This window comes from Falco rusticolus, chromosome 1 (assembly GCF_015220075.1).
Source record: "Falco rusticolus isolate bFalRus1 chromosome 1, bFalRus1.pri, whole genome shotgun sequence".
Lineage (NCBI taxonomy): Eukaryota > Metazoa > Chordata > Aves > Falconiformes > Falconidae > Falco > Falco rusticolus.
The window spans coordinates 38,739,376-38,757,999 of NC_051187.1; the positions used below are offsets into that span (position 1 = coordinate 38,739,376).

Consider the following 18,624-nt stretch of genomic DNA (forward strand, 5'->3'; position numbering starts at 1 on the left):
CCTCAACCTGCCTCACTCTGCTCCCATATAGCAACCTGTGCTCTAACACCCATAATTCAGGAGAAGACAGGAACACGCCTGGAGCTTCAGCACATTAATTATGAACCATCCCATTCGTCTGGGCCCTGACTCTGCCCCCACCTCAGCAGGCAGCACAGGAGCAGTGCCAGCAGCTGCAGCTATTTCTGCCAGAGTAAAATTAGCTCCATGGAAAAAGCCATCGGTTCCCTGCGACCTGCCCCAGAGCACTGAGTAGTGCTGTGGCCCCGGGGACAGCCCCGTCCCTACAACAGCCAGCCCCAACCCTGGGGAAAGCAGCAGGGCAGTGTCTGCAAGCACAGGGACTGCAAGGACCCTGAGCCACTTGCAGGGTCAGGATTTGGCCCTGGGAATCTGTTGCACCAGAAGGAGAGGGGAAGCCTCATGCCTGCCTGCATGGCCATGCATGGGGCCAGTATCCCCAAGTGCCACCCAGACACGGTCCCCCAGGTCCCTCCCCACTAACCCTGCACCCCCGTGCCAAGTACCCTGCCCCAGCCACATTGAAGGGACACAGAGCCAAAGAGGCAGCAACCCACAGCCGCTGGCAAGAACCTCGGCTTTATTCCAGCCCCTAGACCATCCTTCTCCCAGCGGCTGCCACCGCCCGGGTAGAGGGACATTGCAGGGCAGCTCCAGGCTTGCAAAGATCCAGGTTTGCAAAATCTTCACCAGCCAAGGTCCTGACATGCTTTTTTGTTATGTTTTTTTCCCATTCACCCATGAAAGAGATGCAGCACCTCCCTGTCACCATTGCAGCAGGGCGATGCTCATGCGGAGACCATTGAAAGGCTGGGTTAGACCCTACAGAGTTGATGAGAAGGGGCCAAGCAGGCCCAGGAGGAGCAGGGGGGACAGGAGGTGGTGGTGGCCCCCATGTGGGGACCCGCCACTGGCCGTGGCCGCCCTGGAGGCGAAAACCTTCCTGCTGCGGAGGGGCTGCGGCGGGCGGAAGTTGTTGGTCATTTTTAGGAGCGTGGAGCCGGTGGCCGGGAAGTGGAGGGTGCTGACGAACGCCCGCAGCTGTGCAGGGGGAGAGGCAGGGTGGGCAGGCACTTTGCTGGGCACCCTGAGCCCCTCCCTGCTTGTGAGTCCCCTCTCATGCTACCCCACTGCCGATGGTGCACGACCCATGGCGTGGCCCCACACCGGCACAAGTCCTCCCACCACCCCTCGCTGCTTTCCTGAAACCAGACCCGTAGGGTAAGTACATGAGGCAGGTCCTTACAGGGACGGGGTCTTGAGTTTTAAAGGAGTCAATTGTGTTTCAGTGCCTGTGCTGAGCACTTACAAAGTGGCTGGTCCATGACTGCCTCAAGGACTCGTCTACTAAGATGCCTGGGCAGCAGAGGAGAACTTCATCCATCCAGGCACCCACCCACCTCCTTGGAGCATCTTCCAAGCTCCAATGGGTTCACTCCCATTTCACCTTCTGAATACTTAGGCTGGGCAGGAGAGCTCTGTGGATGGGATTTCTCCTTGCTGGCATGTGGCCATGGCCTCATTACTTAACCCCCATAAAACTAATTGGTTGCCAGGAGCGTTATTACAGAAATGACTTTCCCTGTGCTGCTTAGGGGTCAGGAAGGGCAAGTAGATGGGCCACCCGGGGAGTCCGGCCTTTTGGACACGGGGCTGTGCATGCCAGTACCTGCTCCCGGCCGATCTCCACTGGCTCCTCAAAGACAGTCCAGACGACGACCTCGCTGCAGTCAGGGGTGGTGAGGGAGCCCTGGTAGCGGTAGTACCTGGAGAGCCAGCCGGCATGCGGCAGCAGGGTGCTCAGGCGGAAGGTGGAGGCCAAATCCACAGAGTCCCCTGCAGGGCAAGATGTGAGCACTCAGCCCACCCCGTGCCGGGGATGTAGCAGGGACAGCAGGGCCACCCTCAGCGGTTTCCCTTCAGCCAGATAGCCCCACGGTCTAGCAGGTCCCCCCCTACCCAACCCACTGGGGCACACCCCTGCCCTCCCACACTGGGGTCTCTCCCCGTTCCACCCCTGCCCTGACGAGGAGGGGACTCACCAGCATGGGAGACATTCCTCAGCCCTGCCACAATGGTGTTGTAGTTGGTGTTAGGGGTTTCGGAGACCTGCAGAGGGGGAAGCAAGCAGCTGGGGCAGGGCAGAGCCCGGGCAGGGCAGAGCTGGGTCATCCTGCACCACTGAGCATCCGCAGGCAGAGCCATCCCCAGCCCCACATCGCCGCAGAGGGGCAGCAGGAAAGAGCTCCCAGTCAGCACCCCCTTGAGCGAAGCTGGTGGGGGATCATGGCACCTTTTGCCACTGAGGTTCCGCAGCACCTCCTGGCCTTCACCCAGCCCTCCCGCCCACCCTCGCTCCCTCGGGGCAGCTGTGCAATGCTCCCCAAGCCGCACTGCAAGCAGCCTGATCCTGGGGCGCCCCCCCCCCCCCCCCCAACCCACCAGCAGTGTGAGTCCCCACAAACCCACCTGGAAGAAGAAGCCGAGGACAGCCAGCCCGTTGGGATGACCCTTGGCCTCTGCCAGCGTCCGGTACTTGACATTGATGTGGACAATGTGCAGCTGGGGAAAGCACGGAGGGGCCAAGTGTGGGCAACCACCCCCAGCTGACCCCTGGCAGCGGGGCACTCGCCCACAGATCAACCTGGCCAGCCTGGGGCGGCCAGATGCTGAGCCAACCACCCCCCAGAAAAGCCCTCCCAGTCCCAGGTCCCATGGGCGCTCCTGCAGAGAGGCTGCTCGGAGGATCAAAGCACCCCCATGAAGCAAGCATCCTTTGAAGGGGGTGCAGAAAGTGGACCAGCAGTCCCGGGGAGCCTGCCAGCCACAATACATAAATTTTGCTCTCCTCTGGCAGACAATTAATATTTTAGAGGCACAGAGCCTTTTTCACCCAGAAGGATCCCAGTGCGCTTGGCACAGCATGCTCCTGCACTCTTGCTTGCATTCACTGACTCAGCGTGCGGTCCCAGCAGGGTGCAGAGCCCTCCAAACGCCGCTGAGGGCCTCCAACAAGGCAGCTTAGCCCACACACGATAAAGAAAGACCTTGAGTCTCACATCAGCTGCTTTTTAACCACTCAGGTGCCCTGCGCAGCGGCTGCTTGTACCCCAGCACCAGCACAAGGCTGCAGTGATGGCGAGCACAGCCAGACTCGACAGTGCCACACCGCAGAGCCCTGGCACCCCACTGCATGGCACCCTCGGGACGCAGCAGCAGCATGCTGTCCTATCACACCAAGGACTCAGGGGCCACCCAGACAGGGCAATACAGGGCAATGGGTGCTTTTTCTCGCCTACCTCCATGGGGAGCTGGCGTCCGTCGAGGGTGTGCTCAGAGCCATTCCCGGCTGGGCTGCCCCAGTGGAAGTGGAGCTGCAGGGCACGGTACCTGCCGGGGAGGCCCCCGCCGCTGATGGCGATGTGCTCAGAGGCCGACTCACTCACCAGGCTCAGCATCACTGCGAGGGAAGCAGGACAGGGTAAGGCTGAGAGTTTGGATGCGGGACAGCCCTGGCACACCTGGGCTCATTCTCCCCAGGCTTCATCCCCGTGCTAACACAAAGCGGTGGTGGAGCTGAGCCCTGGCTGGGATGGTGCCCAAGGAGCCGGGGCAGGGGAGGGTGCCCACCTGCAGCACGCACCTGTGTGCCCATCGTTTGCCAGCCTCCACTTGCCCGGGGGAGCCTGGTTGTAGCCCTCAAAAAGGATGTCCCCAAGGCCACCGTCCCGCTGCAGCCGGCGCCTGTCGATGTTCACGGGGGACTGCTTGTCACCGCCACACGTGGCTTTCAGCTCCTTCCAGTGGCTGGGGCCTGCAGAGGAGGAGCAGGGGCACCGTGGGCAGCCACCCAGCCACTGCTACCCCAGGGGGGACACAGGGCCGAGGCTGGCCCAGCCAGCCTCAATGTGCTTGCTTGCATCCCATGGAAGCCACCCTCCTGCCCGGCCAACCTTCCTCCCTATTGATGAGTGGGGGCTTATTGCAGCCTCATCCATAATTCAGCAGGATTTCCTCACGGGGCCGGGGACTATATTTAGCCTGGCAGCATCGTCCATCCCTCCAGACTGCCGCTAGTGAAGGGCAGGATTTTCTCCCAGCCCCTTCTGACTGTCCCTGCAAGAAAAGCCAGCTGTGGGGCCGCACCAGTCCCTGCCCCCCCACACCACAGCCCCTGGTATGGCTGCCGTGACACCCTGCTCCTTCCCCTGGTGGCCCAGGGGCAGCCCGGGCTGCCTGGGGTGTCAGCATCAGCAGTGGGCACTGCCAGCGGCTGGGCTGCAGTTCCACCCAGGGAACGGGAGCTCCCCCGATGTCACCAGCCCTGTTCACCCAGGGCACCCCCGGTCCTGGGGGAGCTCAGGGCATTTCTCCCCAGGCACCACAGGCTCTGCTCCAGCACACGCTGTGGCGGGGCAGCCTTTGGGTACAACCAGGCTCTGGGGGAGCTGTCCCCTGCTCAGCTGTCACACTTACCTACCTTCCTTTTGGTCAGACAAAACCCCAGACCCATGCTCACTCCCACCTCCTGCCCCCCAGGCTTAAGCCCTGTCTCCTTCCCTTCTTTTCTTGTTAGTCCAGGCAGCTTTTTGCCTGGAAACCCTGGGATCCACAGCCTGGCCATGCTGCTGCCTCCCCAGCTCCCCAGCATGGTGCTGCTGGGTGGCACCACAAATTACCCTGTGCCTTCATTAAGGGACCTCTCCCCGTGGCCCTGGTGTGGGCACATGGCCGGCTCCATGCTGCCCGAGCTGCTTCCCACCGGCCCTGCTTCCCTGCCAAAACCTGCCCTCGCCGCCGGCCTGGTGACATTAAATCGCTGGTAACACCAAGTGCTGGTCCAGCAGGGATAAGTGGAGCCCAGCGATTTACATGCACCGGCCACGGCCGATATGCCACGGCAGCTGGGCACGGGGCATGTAAACCCAAGACCTATAAAACAGTTGGGCTGTAACAGCTGATTAAATGCTCGTTGATCCTTAATTAACCTTTTACAAGCTATTTGCATGCTTTGAGACAAAGTGCCCCCAGCCATGCTTCCCTTCCCCAGCACTGGCAGGCAGGGCTTACCACCTGCCCAAATGGAGCCGTCCGTCCTCGAGCCGGGCCCCTGTGCCCCCAGGCCCCTCGATGCCTGCGCCTTGCTGGGGTTGCTAATCCATATTTTAAATCCAGGATTTAATTCGCTTCAGGTGAAAGGGAGAAGGCTGCCCCAGGAGCACCCAGACCTGGCTGGGGTGGGAGACCGGGGCCAAGCTGCTCCAAGGGGCTCAGGCACCTGTCTCCAGTCTCTGCACCAGCACGCCTGGAAGTGGAGCTCCTCTAACCACCTACCTTGGTGTGATATGGGGGAATTTGCCCTTTTCCAAGCCATGCTCCTGACTGCAGCCTCACTGATGCTGCTCAGGGTGCCCACAGCCAGGCTGTGGGGAGACGTGGGGGCCTGAGCCCTGCACAGCCCCAGCACACCCCATCCCGCACGTGGCACCACTCACCGCATTTGGGGTCCTGTGAGTCATAACACCACTGCCCTGCGGGAGAGAGGAGAGCTCAGGGCAGGCAACGGAGCCAAGCACCCACTCCCCAAACCCACCTGCAGCCGTGCCCAGCCCCCCAACAATGGGGACACTCCTCATTGCAGCTGGGGGTCCTGCTGGCACTCGTTTTCATCCTGGTTATTCTTGGCGCTGGTGTTTTCACACTCTCCCTGCCTCCCCCGGCCGCTCCACAGGGAAACCTCCCTCAGCATCACTCCAATCCTCTCCAAGGCGGCCAAACCTCGCTGCTTGCGGGGCTCCTTCCCCAGCTGCTGTGAGGCCATCCCCCCCTTACCCACCCTGGGGAGCCGAGGCAGCCCCTCGTCCCACACCAGATGCCTTGCCCACCCCCCAGCAGCCCTGGGTGAGCAGGGAGCTGAGTGGGGGGCTGCCGCAGCCCTCCCCTGGTGCTTCCCGTGGCTCCCGTGGGTGGACTGGCAGCAGAATGCGGTTGCGGGGGGCTGTAGCAGGCAGGGGATGGCGGTGGGCAGGCCTGTGCCCATGCTTCAGGGACGATGGCTTACCCCGTCACTCAGGGCTACCGAACTCCCACCAGCACTGCTTCCCCCACTCGAGGTGGCCACAGCAACCATGCACTCGATGCTGGGTGCTGGAGCAGCAGATGCAGGGAATGCTGAGGAGATGCTGGTGGGATGCTGAGGAAGCCAGAACCTGGCTCCTGCTGTCTGCACATCCACCCAGGGCCATCAGCTCTGCAATGGGAGCCAGGAAGCACAGCCCTTCCCTGCTCAGCTCCCTGTCCTGCTCCTGGCAGGAGGTACAGAGAAACCCGGAGCTGCTTGGGGCCAGCCTACATGAGTAGTCTCTGCTGATGACCAAGGGACTGTGCCAGTGGGCCGGCTGCAGGCGAGCCAAGCCATGTTCTCATGCCAGCCGCAGCCGCTCGGACCAGCGGGACAAAGGCAGCCCTGCCTGCCTCCACCTGTGCTGCTCGTGGCCCCAGCCTGCAGCACCGCATCCAAATCCTTACTACAGCGGTACAGGAGACACCAGCCCCAGAGGAGAGCTGGGATGGTGCAGGACTCAGAGGGTCCCCAGGGCAGGGACCTCGGGCTTTCCTTCCTGTCCAAGGGGAAGCCGAGTTCCTGGGAGACCCCCAGAGCCACATCCACCAGCCCTCACCCGACCTCGAGCATCTTCTGCCAGGAGCCAGGGTAGCGCTTGCTGCCACCAGCCTGACCCAAACGCAGGTGAGCACCCCAGTGCCTCAGCCCCAGGAGAGCAGCCCCAGTTTGCTCAGAGCTTTCATCTTCCTTAGTGGTTCCCAGTGGTGCAGGGCTGTGGGGCAGATGAGCCGAAGCCCAAGACCCAAATGCCCCAAGGGGACCCTGGCTGGCCTGGACACCTCCTGCCAAGTCAGATAGCCCAGGGTGGGCTGGGACCTCCCCAAGCCTGGTGGCGCAGAAGGGACATCCACTAGTGGGGAGGAGGATGGCGGGAGGGCAGGGGACGAGGGCAGGGGACGGCTCCTGGGCCAGGCCAGGTGCCCCAGTCCCTACCTCCAGCCCTGCTGGTGCAGCTGCCCCCAGCACCCCGGCCCCACGTCACCCCCCAGCACGGGGGAAAGGGGAGGGGATAACCAGGGCTGGCACAGGCGACCACAGCCCCGCAGCCCCCGACCCCGGTCCTCTCCCACCGTGGGGACCCGCCGTGTCCCCTCCGGCCACCCCAGGTGCCCCGGGAGGAGGGCGGGAAGGCGGCGCATCTCACCTCCCGCGGCTGCTCGCACGACGAGAGGCAAAGTCAGAAAAGTTATCCCCAGCCCCTGTGTCCCCATGCTGGCGGCAGGGACAGGCACCGGTGGGCAGCGGCCCCGCCGCGACGCCCCGTCCTCCGCAGTGCGCCCGGGCCGGCGGCGGGGCTGGGCGGGAGGCAGCGCTGGCAGCGCCCGGCAGCCCGCAGAAATCCTCCGCTCCAGCCTGTGCACTGCTGTTAAATATTCATCACAAGGGCTGAGTTTTTAACTCCTCGGCTGCTAGGAGGGAGCGGGGGAGCGGCCCGGCCCCCAGCCAGCCCCTCTGTGCTGTGCCAGGCCCCTGCCCGGGATGCCAGCCCAAGGGCAGGCGGCAGGGACAAGGCAGGGGAGGGGGGGGCTGGAAATGCCCCCGGGTGCAGCACGGGCCCACTCCCCGTGGAGGGGTGAGGGGGTGGCCCCCCTGTGCCATCCTGCTCTCCGTTCCCGAAGCGGGGGCTCAGCAGCATCCTCGCTGTGCCCCATCCTGCCCCCGTGCACGGTGCTGTGGGGCCACAGATGGGCCCCAGGGAGGCTGTCAGTAGTCAGAAGGGGCTGGGGGCACCAGCTCTGCCCCATCCCCTCCCCACTCCTTGCAGGCACATGCCATGGGACAGCCTTACCCCCACCCCCAGCTTTGGCAACCCCCCAGCCAGCAGCGGGTCCTGCCATCCCCCACGCTCCCGTTGGGGACCTGATGAGGGGCAGGCAGTGCCATGGGGACCACGGGCCGAATCCAGCTCATCCCTGCCAACAGAAGCCCCTCCCTGGGCAAAGCCCAGCAGGCACCCACAGCACCCCATCCGCAGGGCACAGGTGGTCTCCACAGCCATGCTATAGGGGATCCCCTGAGTCACCAAGGAGCAGCACACTGGTGGGATAGGATTCAGCCCTTTCCCCTCCAGCTGGCCCAGGCAGGTGGGCAGCACTGGGGCAGGAGCTCAGCACCCACCTGGGCATCACAAGAGCCTGGTGCAGGCACCCCATGCTGGTGGGTCCAGGTATTCAGCTCCTCAACAAAGAAGCAGTGCATGCTGGCCCCATTGCACCCATCCTGGCAGGTTCCACGGGAGCCAGAGCCTTGCCAGCGGAGCTGAGCTCTCACAGTGGGCAGGTGGGAAGGGGGTGAAAACACAGGAGCAGAGTGTTGTCACGTTCTCCTAAAATATCTCTTGCCATCTTCAGGCAGCAGTGAAAGGAGGCCACAGGGCCCAGCCCGCAGCTCCTCTTGCCGGCACTGGGCCCTGGCCGGGAGCGATGCCTGCCAGGATGAGCAAACCCGGCAGCAGCACAAGGGCAGTGGGAAGAAGCCTCCCGCTGCCAGCTTGGCCAGCAACGGGCTCCGGCTCAGTGGAGCTGCTTGGCTGCCACATGCTACGAGGGGACAACACACCCGGTGGGACATGTGCTCGGTGGGGTCTCTTCACAGCATCTTCGTCCCCCTGCTGGGCAGAGCCAGCCCCAGGCAGGTGCCTGGGCAGCACGGAGCCATGTGTTTGGGCACGGGTGCGGGGCACAGAGGAGGGCAGCAGTGCAGGGCTCCCCCAGGCTGCTCTGGATTTGTGCCATGGTTGATGCTTGGCCCCTGCTCCGGGGATGAGGTAGTTTGCAGAGGGCTGCGATCATCCTTCCGGAGCAATCCATAAAGGGCAGGCAGGTGAGGCAGAGGGTCTCACCGAGTCCGCAGCCTGCTGCAGGGGAGGAGAAGAGCTGCTCCAGCACCCAGGGGGGAACCAAGACCTCCCTTGGAGACGTGAGCCCACCAAGTGGCACAAGCACCCCCACCATCTGCCCGCAACAGGACAGCCCATAGTGCCAGGCAGTGGAGGGGAAACAGCAGACCCTTGGGGCTCAGGAGCTGATGGACCCACCATCCCTGGGTTATTCGCCCCCAGAGCATTGCCCAGGATGGAGGTGCCCACCAGGACGTTCTTTTAAAGTTCTCAGGCTTCTCCAGTGGTGATTTTGGCAAGGAGGGCAAGAGCAGAGGTGTCACCACAGAGACCGCATGGCTGGGAACGCCAGCGGCACCATACTGCAGCATACAACCCAGCATGTGACGGAAGCGAGTCCCTTGTCCTACTAAGGGCTCTGCCAGGACAAGGAGAAGCACATCCAGCCGAGGGACCCACAACCACCCTGTGTGGCTGGAGGGGAGTGGAGAGCCATGATGGGGCTCAGCATGGCCCAGCCACGGGGCAGGAGTGGAGCAAGGAAGCAGAGGGGGCTACAAGGCACAGGGAAAGGCAGCGGCAGCACTGAGGTGCTGTGCCGTACCCTGCTCCCTCCCATCCCCAGCTGCCCTGCTCCCTGGGGTGCACCACTGGCTGCTGGCACAGGCACCAGGCAGGAGCAACCTCCAGTTTCTATAGGAACCAGATCAAACCTTAAAAGAGCTGCTCTGTACTTGCCGCGGTGGTGGTGGTGAGCTCACAGCCGATCCTACAGCTCTGTGCTGTCCTCCTAGGGAGAGACCACATCCATCATCCTACTGCCATAGAGCCGGGAGGTGGGTGAATCCCTGCAGATGCACGTAGTCACAGCACAAAGGGCAAGAGCCATAGCAGGGGAAAAAATACCGCTGAAAAATAAAAATAGTTACTTAAGCTGCAGCCATCGATCAGTCGTGGGCATGGTGCCACCCTGCTGGGAACCCCCACCACGTGCACCGTCAGCAAGCGCTGTACCAGCACGCAGTGGAGGTGCCAAGAACAACTCCTGGAGGTAAATCCCGCGCTGCCACCTGGGAGCCTGGCCAGTGTCCTGGGTTGACGGGGACAGTGACAAGACAAAGGCTTGAGCTGCCAGAGTGTGGTTCGCATCACCCAGGGATAGGTCCACAAAGGGTTGTAGGCATCCAGAGAAGCAAGTGCAGTGGGGCAGTGAAGTTCACTGGCAATAAATACTCCAGCCACTTCTGATTTTCCATGAAGATCTTTGATCTCCATAATAAACTGCTGCTAGCCCAGGCAGAAAGCCGGGAGCAGAGCAGGGAGCACAGCAGAAGCCCACTGCTGGTGCCGGCACAAAGCAAGCACTGTGGCTGGCAAATGTGCACTGGCCACACGCCACTGCACAGCCCCTTCATTCATCCCATGCCCCCACCACTGCTGGGGTCTGTGACATCTCCCCCCCACAGCCTGGCACCCCCCGGGGTCATTGCCAGCACGTGGCCCCTACACGCGTCCAACCTGTGTCCCCACGTCCCTGGCATCCTCTCAGGGGCTGAGCGCCCTGGACATGCCGCACTAAGCATGGGTACCAATTACCCTCCCAGGAAAATGCATTTTAAGCTGGTAAAAGCTTACAGCTGAAGGCTGACCAGCAATGCCCCTGCCACAGCATCCAAATGTCAATGCTGACAGCCGCTGCCCTGCCCCCCCCCCCCCCCCCCCCCCCCCCCCATGTCCCTGGGGAGCAGTGGTGAGCCCCGAGAGCGCTGGCTGTGCTCCAGGCACTCCTGGCTGCAGCATCACCCCCGACCCCAGGCAACAACAGGGCAGGAAGGAAAGGCAAGTTGTATCTGCACAGGGTCTTGCAGCACCAGCAGAGCCCCACGCGGTCCCTGCCAGACTGAGCCCCTCCGAGTGCTCACAGCCTCAGGCAGCTGCTATAGAGAGGCATTTGTCCCCCCAAGACCAGCAGCGAAGGGTGGGCTGCATCCCATCGCCCTCGGCTGAACCGGCATCTCGGCATCTCCCAGCCCACGGCGGAGGTGAGGTGCTGGGTCCTAGGGGCTGCACTGGTTCGGGTCCAGCAGTGACGTAGGCAGCTGCGGCGACAGCTGCCCTCTGCGGGCACAGGAAAGGGAGAGCGGAGCCCTCTGCGGCACCCGTGGTGACGATGACACTGCACGCTGGACGGCTTTCAGCGATGAACGCATCCTGCGGCCACGAGCGGGGCACAGGGACAACCCAGCCATGCTGCGGGGACTTGTGCCGCAGCACTCGCAACGAACACTGTGAGCCCGGCAACTCATCAAGAAATGAGTGAACGTTTCCAGGACCTGAGCTCCCAGCCTGGAGCGTGGGCAGGCGACACCGGGGCCAGGTCTGGCCCGTGCAGAATGGAGCTGCCACTCTTCCCCTGCACCCACACCCAGCCCCTCTCACGGCAGGCTGGGACCAGGAGATCAGTTGTTAATTTTTCAGCTAATTCCCCCAGGTAAAGTGGATTTGACTCTGCTTGGCTCTGGAAAATGCGATTGCAGCGCTTGATTGCAGCACTCCTACTGCAGGCCATGCACAGGGCTGTCTGCAGGCCAGGGGCAAGGACACAGGGGCTCCGCAGCCCCGCACCCACTGCCCAGCCGGCTCCAGGGGCAGGTAGGTGCCAGCAGCACAGCTTTACCCACTGCAAAAGGCCCTCCAGCCAGCACACCGCCCACACCAACGTTTGGAGTCTCCAGTCACATCACTCGAAGTACGTACCACTCAAGAGGTGACTTCCACAGCAAACACCCAGCAGCACCGCCGAACACACCTCGCCTGGACAGAAGAGATGCGACCGTTCGCCTCAGACCTGCTATCACGCCACCCGTACGCCACCAGCCTGCCAGCTCCAGCCACAAGCCTGCACAGCCGTTTGAAGAGGCTGATTTATCCAGCAAGCTCTTTCAGGAGGGTATTCCCCGCTATCAGCCAGCTTTGTTAAATAATTGAGTGTTACAGGCTCTCTCTGGAGAGGCAGCACCACCTCGCAGCTCGGCGGAGGGGACAGGGGCAGGAGAGCCCCCCCTCCACCACACACCCCAGCTCGCCTCCCTGCCTGTGATGTACGGCAGCCCGGGCTGGTCCAAGCAGAAATGCCACGTGCAGTGCATCGCCCCGCAGGTCAGCTGGGGCTGGCGCCAGATGGGAAAGCCCCTGCACACCCAGAACACACCACCAACCAAAGCTCCTCCTGCCACCCCAGCACCGTCACCCCAGCACCCTCCCGCCAGCCCCCCTACCACACAGGAGGTGTAACACACGATGAAGGAAAGGGTGGAGGTACCCAAAACCTTCCTCCAGAAATCCAATGTAAAGTTTGGAGCTCAAATTTTGGAATAGCTGAAGAGGGAAGGACAGTGGGACCTTGCATCAGGCCTCTCCACCAGCCTCCCCAGTGCCTGCTGGGCACCCAGAGGCAGCATGGCTCAGTGCCAACACTGTCCCCCCTCTGATTTCACAGCAGCCACCGACTGTTCATTGCCAGTAGCCTGCTGCCCCACACCGGGAGCTGGGGGTCTGGACCACCCCCTCCCATCCAGCACAACCACCTGACCCTCCTGCCTGGGGCTCAGCATCTTCCCACAGGTTTGGGGAGCACAGCAGGAACAGGCTGCACTTCAACTTTTTGGGTATAAAACCAACTTTCTTAAAGTTACACTAATACAGATAAATTCCACTGGAATTTGTACACAGAGGGACTCCAGCAGCCTCCCTGCTTGAAGTTAAATGCATTTATTGATCTTTTTGCAAGATCACAGCTCAGAACTGTGATTTAACAGGACCTTCCTTCACAACACTGAGGAATCACATTGATGCAGAAATCAGGAGACACTGGAACAGGCCATTTCTCTTACAGAACACAATTTATTTGGCATTTGGATGAAATGTTTCTCACAGCATCTTGAGAAAAAAAGAAAGATTAGTGCCAACCCCAAAGAAAGATGTTAAAACAACAAACAAAAAAAAATCCTGAACAGTGTCACAGGGACTGAATTATTATAGTATCAAATTTAAATTCTACATGGTATTTCACAGAATATCAAAATCTTTTATACACTGCCACAGTTAAGTCCAGTCACAAACCAACTACAAAGGAGAAGCCTGCAAATGCAGTGTTGGCTAAAATTATTTTCCAGGAGAAGGTAAAAAGCAGTGTCTCATTCTCTCTCGCAGCCTCCCAGGCATCCTCCAAGCCCAGCAGTCAGGGTACGGTGCAGCACAGCTACAAACGTAGCCCGAGCACGCAGCATCTCTGCTGGCATCAACTCCAACCCACTCAACATTCAAGGTGCACAATACTGGAAAATTAAAGCTATGTCGTACCGTAGCAGGCAGGTAATGCAGACTGTTGTTAGGGGAAGCACATCTTTATCACTGAAAGCATCTATTCCAAAGAAACGCCTATTTCATTTGGAACCTGGGAACATCAGAAGCAAATGTATGAACTTTGATTCGCCTCCTCTACACTCATCTGCTCTAATTTTAGGGTCCAGCTCCCAACTTGCAAGGAAAACTTAAAAGAAATTTCTGTATATTGCATGTTCCTTAGCTAGGAAGAAAAAAGAAGTTTCAGCAACTGAAAAAAGAAGAGACACATGTTATGGATTGCATGAGGCAACATTGTCTGTGCTTTGCCACTGAAAAGCCACATCTGAAAGATAAAACCATCTTTAAAAACAGCTTCAAATTCATTTAACATTAGATGGGATAAGAACGGTAATAATTACTGGTCACAAAAAGATTTTCTTCCCAAGTGAAGCTTGAGATGCATGAACTGGCCATCACCCCACGACACCTCTGGAGGCAGAGCACCCGCTGACTGTAAGATTAAGCCTTCAGAAAAAAATTTCCACCCACTTCATTCTTCTTCTAGATCAGTGTCCTGCCATGAATGGGTAAAGAAATAATCTGAGGCTCAAAACTAGACACAACTGAACACTACGCAGACAATATTTTTGTACATATGAATGACAGTTTTGATTTTCTAGCACAGAATGAAACCCACCGTCCCTCTAACATTACAACACTCTACAACTCATCTCATAAAAAAATTAGAGGCTGCTGTGAGACTGTACGGGTATCACCGGTAACAACAACAGAAGCGAGTATCTAGGGCTGTTCTTGAAGGAACAGCCGAGACCTCAATATGGCACCACAGCACACTGTAAGGATGGGGAATCTGAAGAGTGGTTTTGTCTGTGGCCGCAACGGGAGGTGCAAGCCCAGCACACAAGCGAGCGCTGCAACTTCACAACAACTGTGGTTAAGGACATCCCAAGAGGAATGCACTCGCTGCTCACTCATGCTGCTGGGAATGATGTGGTAATGCCACCTCCCTCGCTGAGTCTGGAGGGACATTTGGGATGCATCAGTAGTTAAGAAAAACATCCAGAGAAGCGAACAGCGGGGGGGCTGGGAATCAATGCACAAAGTAATTCCAAAGATCTCATCAATCTAATGGCATTCAAAACAGAAAGGTCTTCCTTGGGCAAGCATCAACTCTCTGTAATTGGTGCTCAGGACAAACTGCTTACCAGTCACCTTGCCAAGGGCAAGGAAGGTTTGCTGAGGAGTCAACCGCTGTCAAGAAAACTTAACTCTTCCCCAGTTGGTCCGGAAGTCTGAGTAGTTGTGATGTTTTCTGCTACAAAGGATCTTACTTCAAGAGAGAGTACTCAATGTGAAAAAGCTACATTAAAAAGGGAAAAAAGAAAGACAATTTTATTGCCAAATTAGAAGCTCACCGAGAGGTAAATGAGCTGTACTGAGTGAGCTGCTCTGTTCAAGGCAAAATTTCCCTTGTTTACAGTTAAGAGGAAGGAGGACGGGGAAAAAAGGAGAGAAAATAGCAGCCTCTGTGCCAATACACAAGTGGAAAAGGCTCAGAAGCAATGGGGGAAATATCACACTGAAGCTTCTACAAAGAAGCCTCCATTTGGAATAGCTACAACCAGGAGCCACCATGAAGTTGCCAGTTGTAACAGAGCTTATTTTCAAATAAAATTCACTACAGAACCAAAAGGAAAATAAAAAAAACCCATTGAACAGATTCCCGCAGTGTTAGGAGAAGTGTGAGGTAAGGTATCTGTTCACCTCAGCCAGAAAACACAGCTTCAGAGACTAAACCAAGCCAAAAGGCCTTTTGTTATTGCGCTAGGATACTACAAAGAACAAATATTCCATCTGGCTTCAAAAGAAATTGCAAATTTTCTATTTTGCACTGCTAACAAAATATTTTTCAGGAACAGATTGTAGTAGCATAGACTTTGCATCCTACTTAAGTGTACACTATCACAGCCTGTCCTACAACAGAGTGTAGCCAGCTTGAGCGAAGTATTAACCCTAAGAGCCTAGTTTACATCCCAGTGCTTAGCTTCATCCAGCTGGATGCAGCACAAAGGTTACCATCTACAGTATGTATACATATATATATCTCGCCACCCAGAAACACACACGCGCACACACACATTCGTACCTATAAAACTAAAGAAAAATCAGTACATACAATGTATAAAACGTATGAATGTGCTCAAAAATGCACAAAACCCGCTTTATTTTCATACTTCAGAAATGCTCGATCATTTGTACGCATGGTTCTGACTACTGCTATCCATCCACTTCGTTAGACCAGGACTTGAACTCAGAGGAGGAGACGCTAAAAGATCCCACATGGTGAAGAGTTGCTCCTCTCATTTCGTACCACTGCTGTTGGAGCCAGTCACACCAGAGAGCAGGCTGCGGGTGGTGGTACGGCTCCAGGCGGAGAGGCTTCCTAACATGCTTTCTCCCACTCATGTGCCAGCAGCACACCCCAGAACTGTGATTCATGCTCTCCGAGGGATTCAAGATCGTTTGCAAGTGCCTGAATGTCACGACACCAGATACGACCTCAATAACAAACCTCACAGTTTTCTGTGCAAAAGGAGCTGAATTGTCCAGACCAATCCCCAAGTACAGTATAAGCCTATGGGCAAGACACAGAATAGAAAGTAGCAGCATATTCAATGGGGAAAGAGTCAGCTGCACTGGGAAACCACAACAGTGGGTTAGGATTTGTCATACAAGTCTGATTTCTCATCATTACTAGAAAAATAGATCACATACCCACCCCCGCCATGCAGTGTTTTCTTCCTGTCCCTCTAGGCTCGCACCTTTCATAAGGTAACAGAAGAACACTCACAAGGGGCATTCTTTACAAATTCCTTATAATCCATCTCATCTGCTGACTGCTACAGTAAGTCAAGGAGAAGCAGAGGCAGAAGGAAGATGGGGGGAAAGGATAAATTATTTGTACACTGAAATCCAAACTTAAAATCACCTGTAAAGATTATTTTGCACTCATAAAACCAACAGTACCTGACTTCGGGTTTAGTGAGGGAGTGAAGTAAACTTTTTGCCATCTGCAAATTAACTTACAGAGTTCAGTCTGAGGGGGAAATTTAAGATGACATATCAGACTGAAGGAAACTGCTTTATTCACTTAAGTACATCAACCTCATTATAACCCCCCCCTCCTGGGACCTGGATAAATTGAGGGGCACAGGGGAAATCCCTACAATAGGGTTGGCCATTTATGGGACTCTGATGAGGAACAAGTGTCCGATTAGAATTAAACAGCACGTATACTGTGTGTTGATCACTGTTTTTAAATGGCATTTGCAGAACTGTAAAGAAGTGAAATGGAGGGAACACACTTACATGCTAAGTATAGCATGCAATAAGTAAAGCAAGAACAATGGTCTTTTATCCAGGCCAATCTTGTGCAACTGTTCGCTAAACTTAACGAACGGAGTTAAACTACAAAGAAAATACCTTAATCTTCCTTACGGGATTATAACAAACAGGGGCTTCATTTAGTGAAGTCAGACTACATCAAAGTTAATTGCTCCCCATCTCTTCCCTAAAGTACTACCTAAAACATATGAGGATTCTACCAAAGGGACACAAGTGTTACACATACCCAGTTTTCTTTATGGGCCAAAAGTTTACCCGATGAGATTTTGCAGCTACCAACAAATAACTGTAATTGCAAATCCTAGTTTTCTTACTACCCACTTGTCACATATTGTGTGGATCATTCATCCGTCACTCCCTAAGGTGTTCTGAAACAGCAAGGCAGATCAAAATACACACGTTTCACACCGTGTAACTCTTACTTGGCGACATGTGTTTTAGCTCCTCAAGTGCTCCCATTCCATAAAACAGGCCCCAGTCCCTTCCCCTGCAGTTCCGTCTTCTCTGCCTTTTCCAAGTTCAGCACTGAAGTGAGAGAAAGCAATTGGAAGGTGACTGCCCCCCACCCTCCTTTTCCATTGTCTGTTCCCTGGGTCCAGTGGATCCAGCCAAATCCAAGCAGCTTTCTTCTGGTATAATTTTGTTTCCTCTCAGGTTAAGAAAAAAAACCAAAACAAAACACCCTACCCATACTTTTTACCTCCTTAGAAGTCAAAGGAATTCTCTGCACTCTTTTCCATAGCCAATGGAAAAAAAAGAGCAGTTATACAATCCATATTTACAGGACAAACCAATTAGTGAATGAATAACGACAGCCAAAAATCGAGAGGCACAATCCTAATCTAGAACATAAAAAGCAGTGTTCAAAAAACAAAGTGGAGATTCCTTCTGAAGTTCAAACCACGGATTAGTGTTTGTCTGTGCAAACAGTTGCTAGAACTCTGGTGATCAGCTTTTTACTCCTTTATACAATGGTATTGAGAGAACAGTGGCTGTGACGGCTGCCCGTAAGAGTTTCTGCCGGTGTGTTTTCATTTAGCGGTGTGTCAGGAGGGACAAGAAAGGTGCTGCTGTCAGCAGAGTCTTCCAGCTCCACTGGAGAAGGACCAACTGAGGGAGGAAGCGATCCCTCTGTAAGCTGTGGGGATACGTCACAGTTTCCTAGTGATGGAGGACTGCTTTGCACAGTCTGCGAAAGAACTCCATCTGCAAAGTACAAAAAACAAGCAGCATCAGAACGTGAAGCATCATCATTTCACATTCCTAAATAGATTTACTATCTGTGTTTCTGGAAGCTCCAAGTTTTTCCTGGTTTTGCATTAATGCACAAAGAGATGACACTGCAAAAGAAAACTATGTAGCAAAAATAAAACTTCAATATATAAATAAGATACTTGCACTAATCAGGCTCACTTATCTTGTGAGATATGCTGCTACAAAATCCCAAATTGGAATGATTTCTACAGTATGTGACTATCACAGCTGCAAAACTGAAGAGCACTGGGTGAATCATTAGAAAGTGATATTTTTGGTCAATTTTTGGGGGGTGTGGGTGGGAGAAGTGGGGAGGAGAGAAGCAGCTTGATGTATTTTATTCTAAATCTCCTGTACTTGACATTTGTTCTACTTTTTAATACCAATCTCTACAGACCTATCTCCAAAAGACCAGAAAAGGTACCAGCGTAGTGGAAACTAAGCAACCAGGCAACCCATCCAAGGTAAGGCTTGAAAACAGGTAAGATACGAGTTAAAGTGCTTGCAGCGTGGATTCCATTTGTAATTTAGGCGATCCAAAGAACCTTTGAGAAAAACCAAGCTTAATGGTATATTTTAACAAAAGACTTTTCCATGTGCAGAAATAGGAGAT

At 56.0% G+C, this 18,624-nt stretch overlaps 2 protein-coding genes across 5 annotated transcripts in view; both read right to left on the bottom strand.

The window, feature by feature from the left end:
* Positions 1–564: 564 nt before the first annotated feature.
* Positions 565–12,095, bottom strand: LOC119142297 (carbonic anhydrase 15-like). Of its 3 annotated transcripts, XM_037375078.1 has the most exons (11): positions 11,742–12,095; positions 9,698–9,892; positions 8,264–9,002; positions 7,290–7,508; positions 5,517–5,552; positions 3,665–3,835; positions 3,321–3,481; positions 2,491–2,583; positions 2,064–2,130; positions 1,691–1,857; positions 565–1,062 (listed from the first exon to the last, which is right to left on the bottom strand). In XM_037375078.1, exons 4-11 carry the CDS (start codon positions 7,354–7,356, stop codon positions 844–846), a joined length of 981 nt encoding a protein of 326 aa, XP_037230975.1. In that variant the 5' UTR covers positions 7,357–7,508; positions 8,264–9,002; positions 9,698–9,892; positions 11,742–12,095; the 3' UTR covers positions 565–843. The 3 variants fall into 3 exon arrangements, with proteins under 3 accessions (XP_037230975.1, XP_037230984.1, XP_037230994.1); XM_037375087.1 differs by lacking the exon at positions 7,290–7,508 and having other exon boundaries at positions 5,356–5,552; XM_037375097.1 differs by lacking the exons at positions 8,264–9,002; positions 9,698–9,892; positions 11,742–12,095 and having other exon boundaries at positions 5,356–5,552; positions 7,290–7,341.
* A 772-nt stretch (positions 12,096–12,867) lies between these two features.
* Positions 12,868–18,624, bottom strand: part of DGCR2 (DiGeorge syndrome critical region gene 2) — a 51,086-nt gene continuing 45,329 nt past the window's right edge. Inside the window, exons 10-11 of one of the 2 annotated variants that reach the window (XR_005102221.1) lie at positions 17,180–17,963; positions 12,868–14,712 (exon numbers count right to left, since the gene is read on the bottom strand). Coding sequence is in view for 1 of the 2 variants with exons in the window: in XM_037375110.1 (XP_037231007.1) it covers positions 17,722–17,963 (242 nt within the window). In the remaining variant the exon portion in view is untranslated. Of the gene's footprint in view, positions 17,964–18,624 lie in introns of both variants that reach the window. The other variant, XM_037375110.1, reaches the window with a different exon arrangement.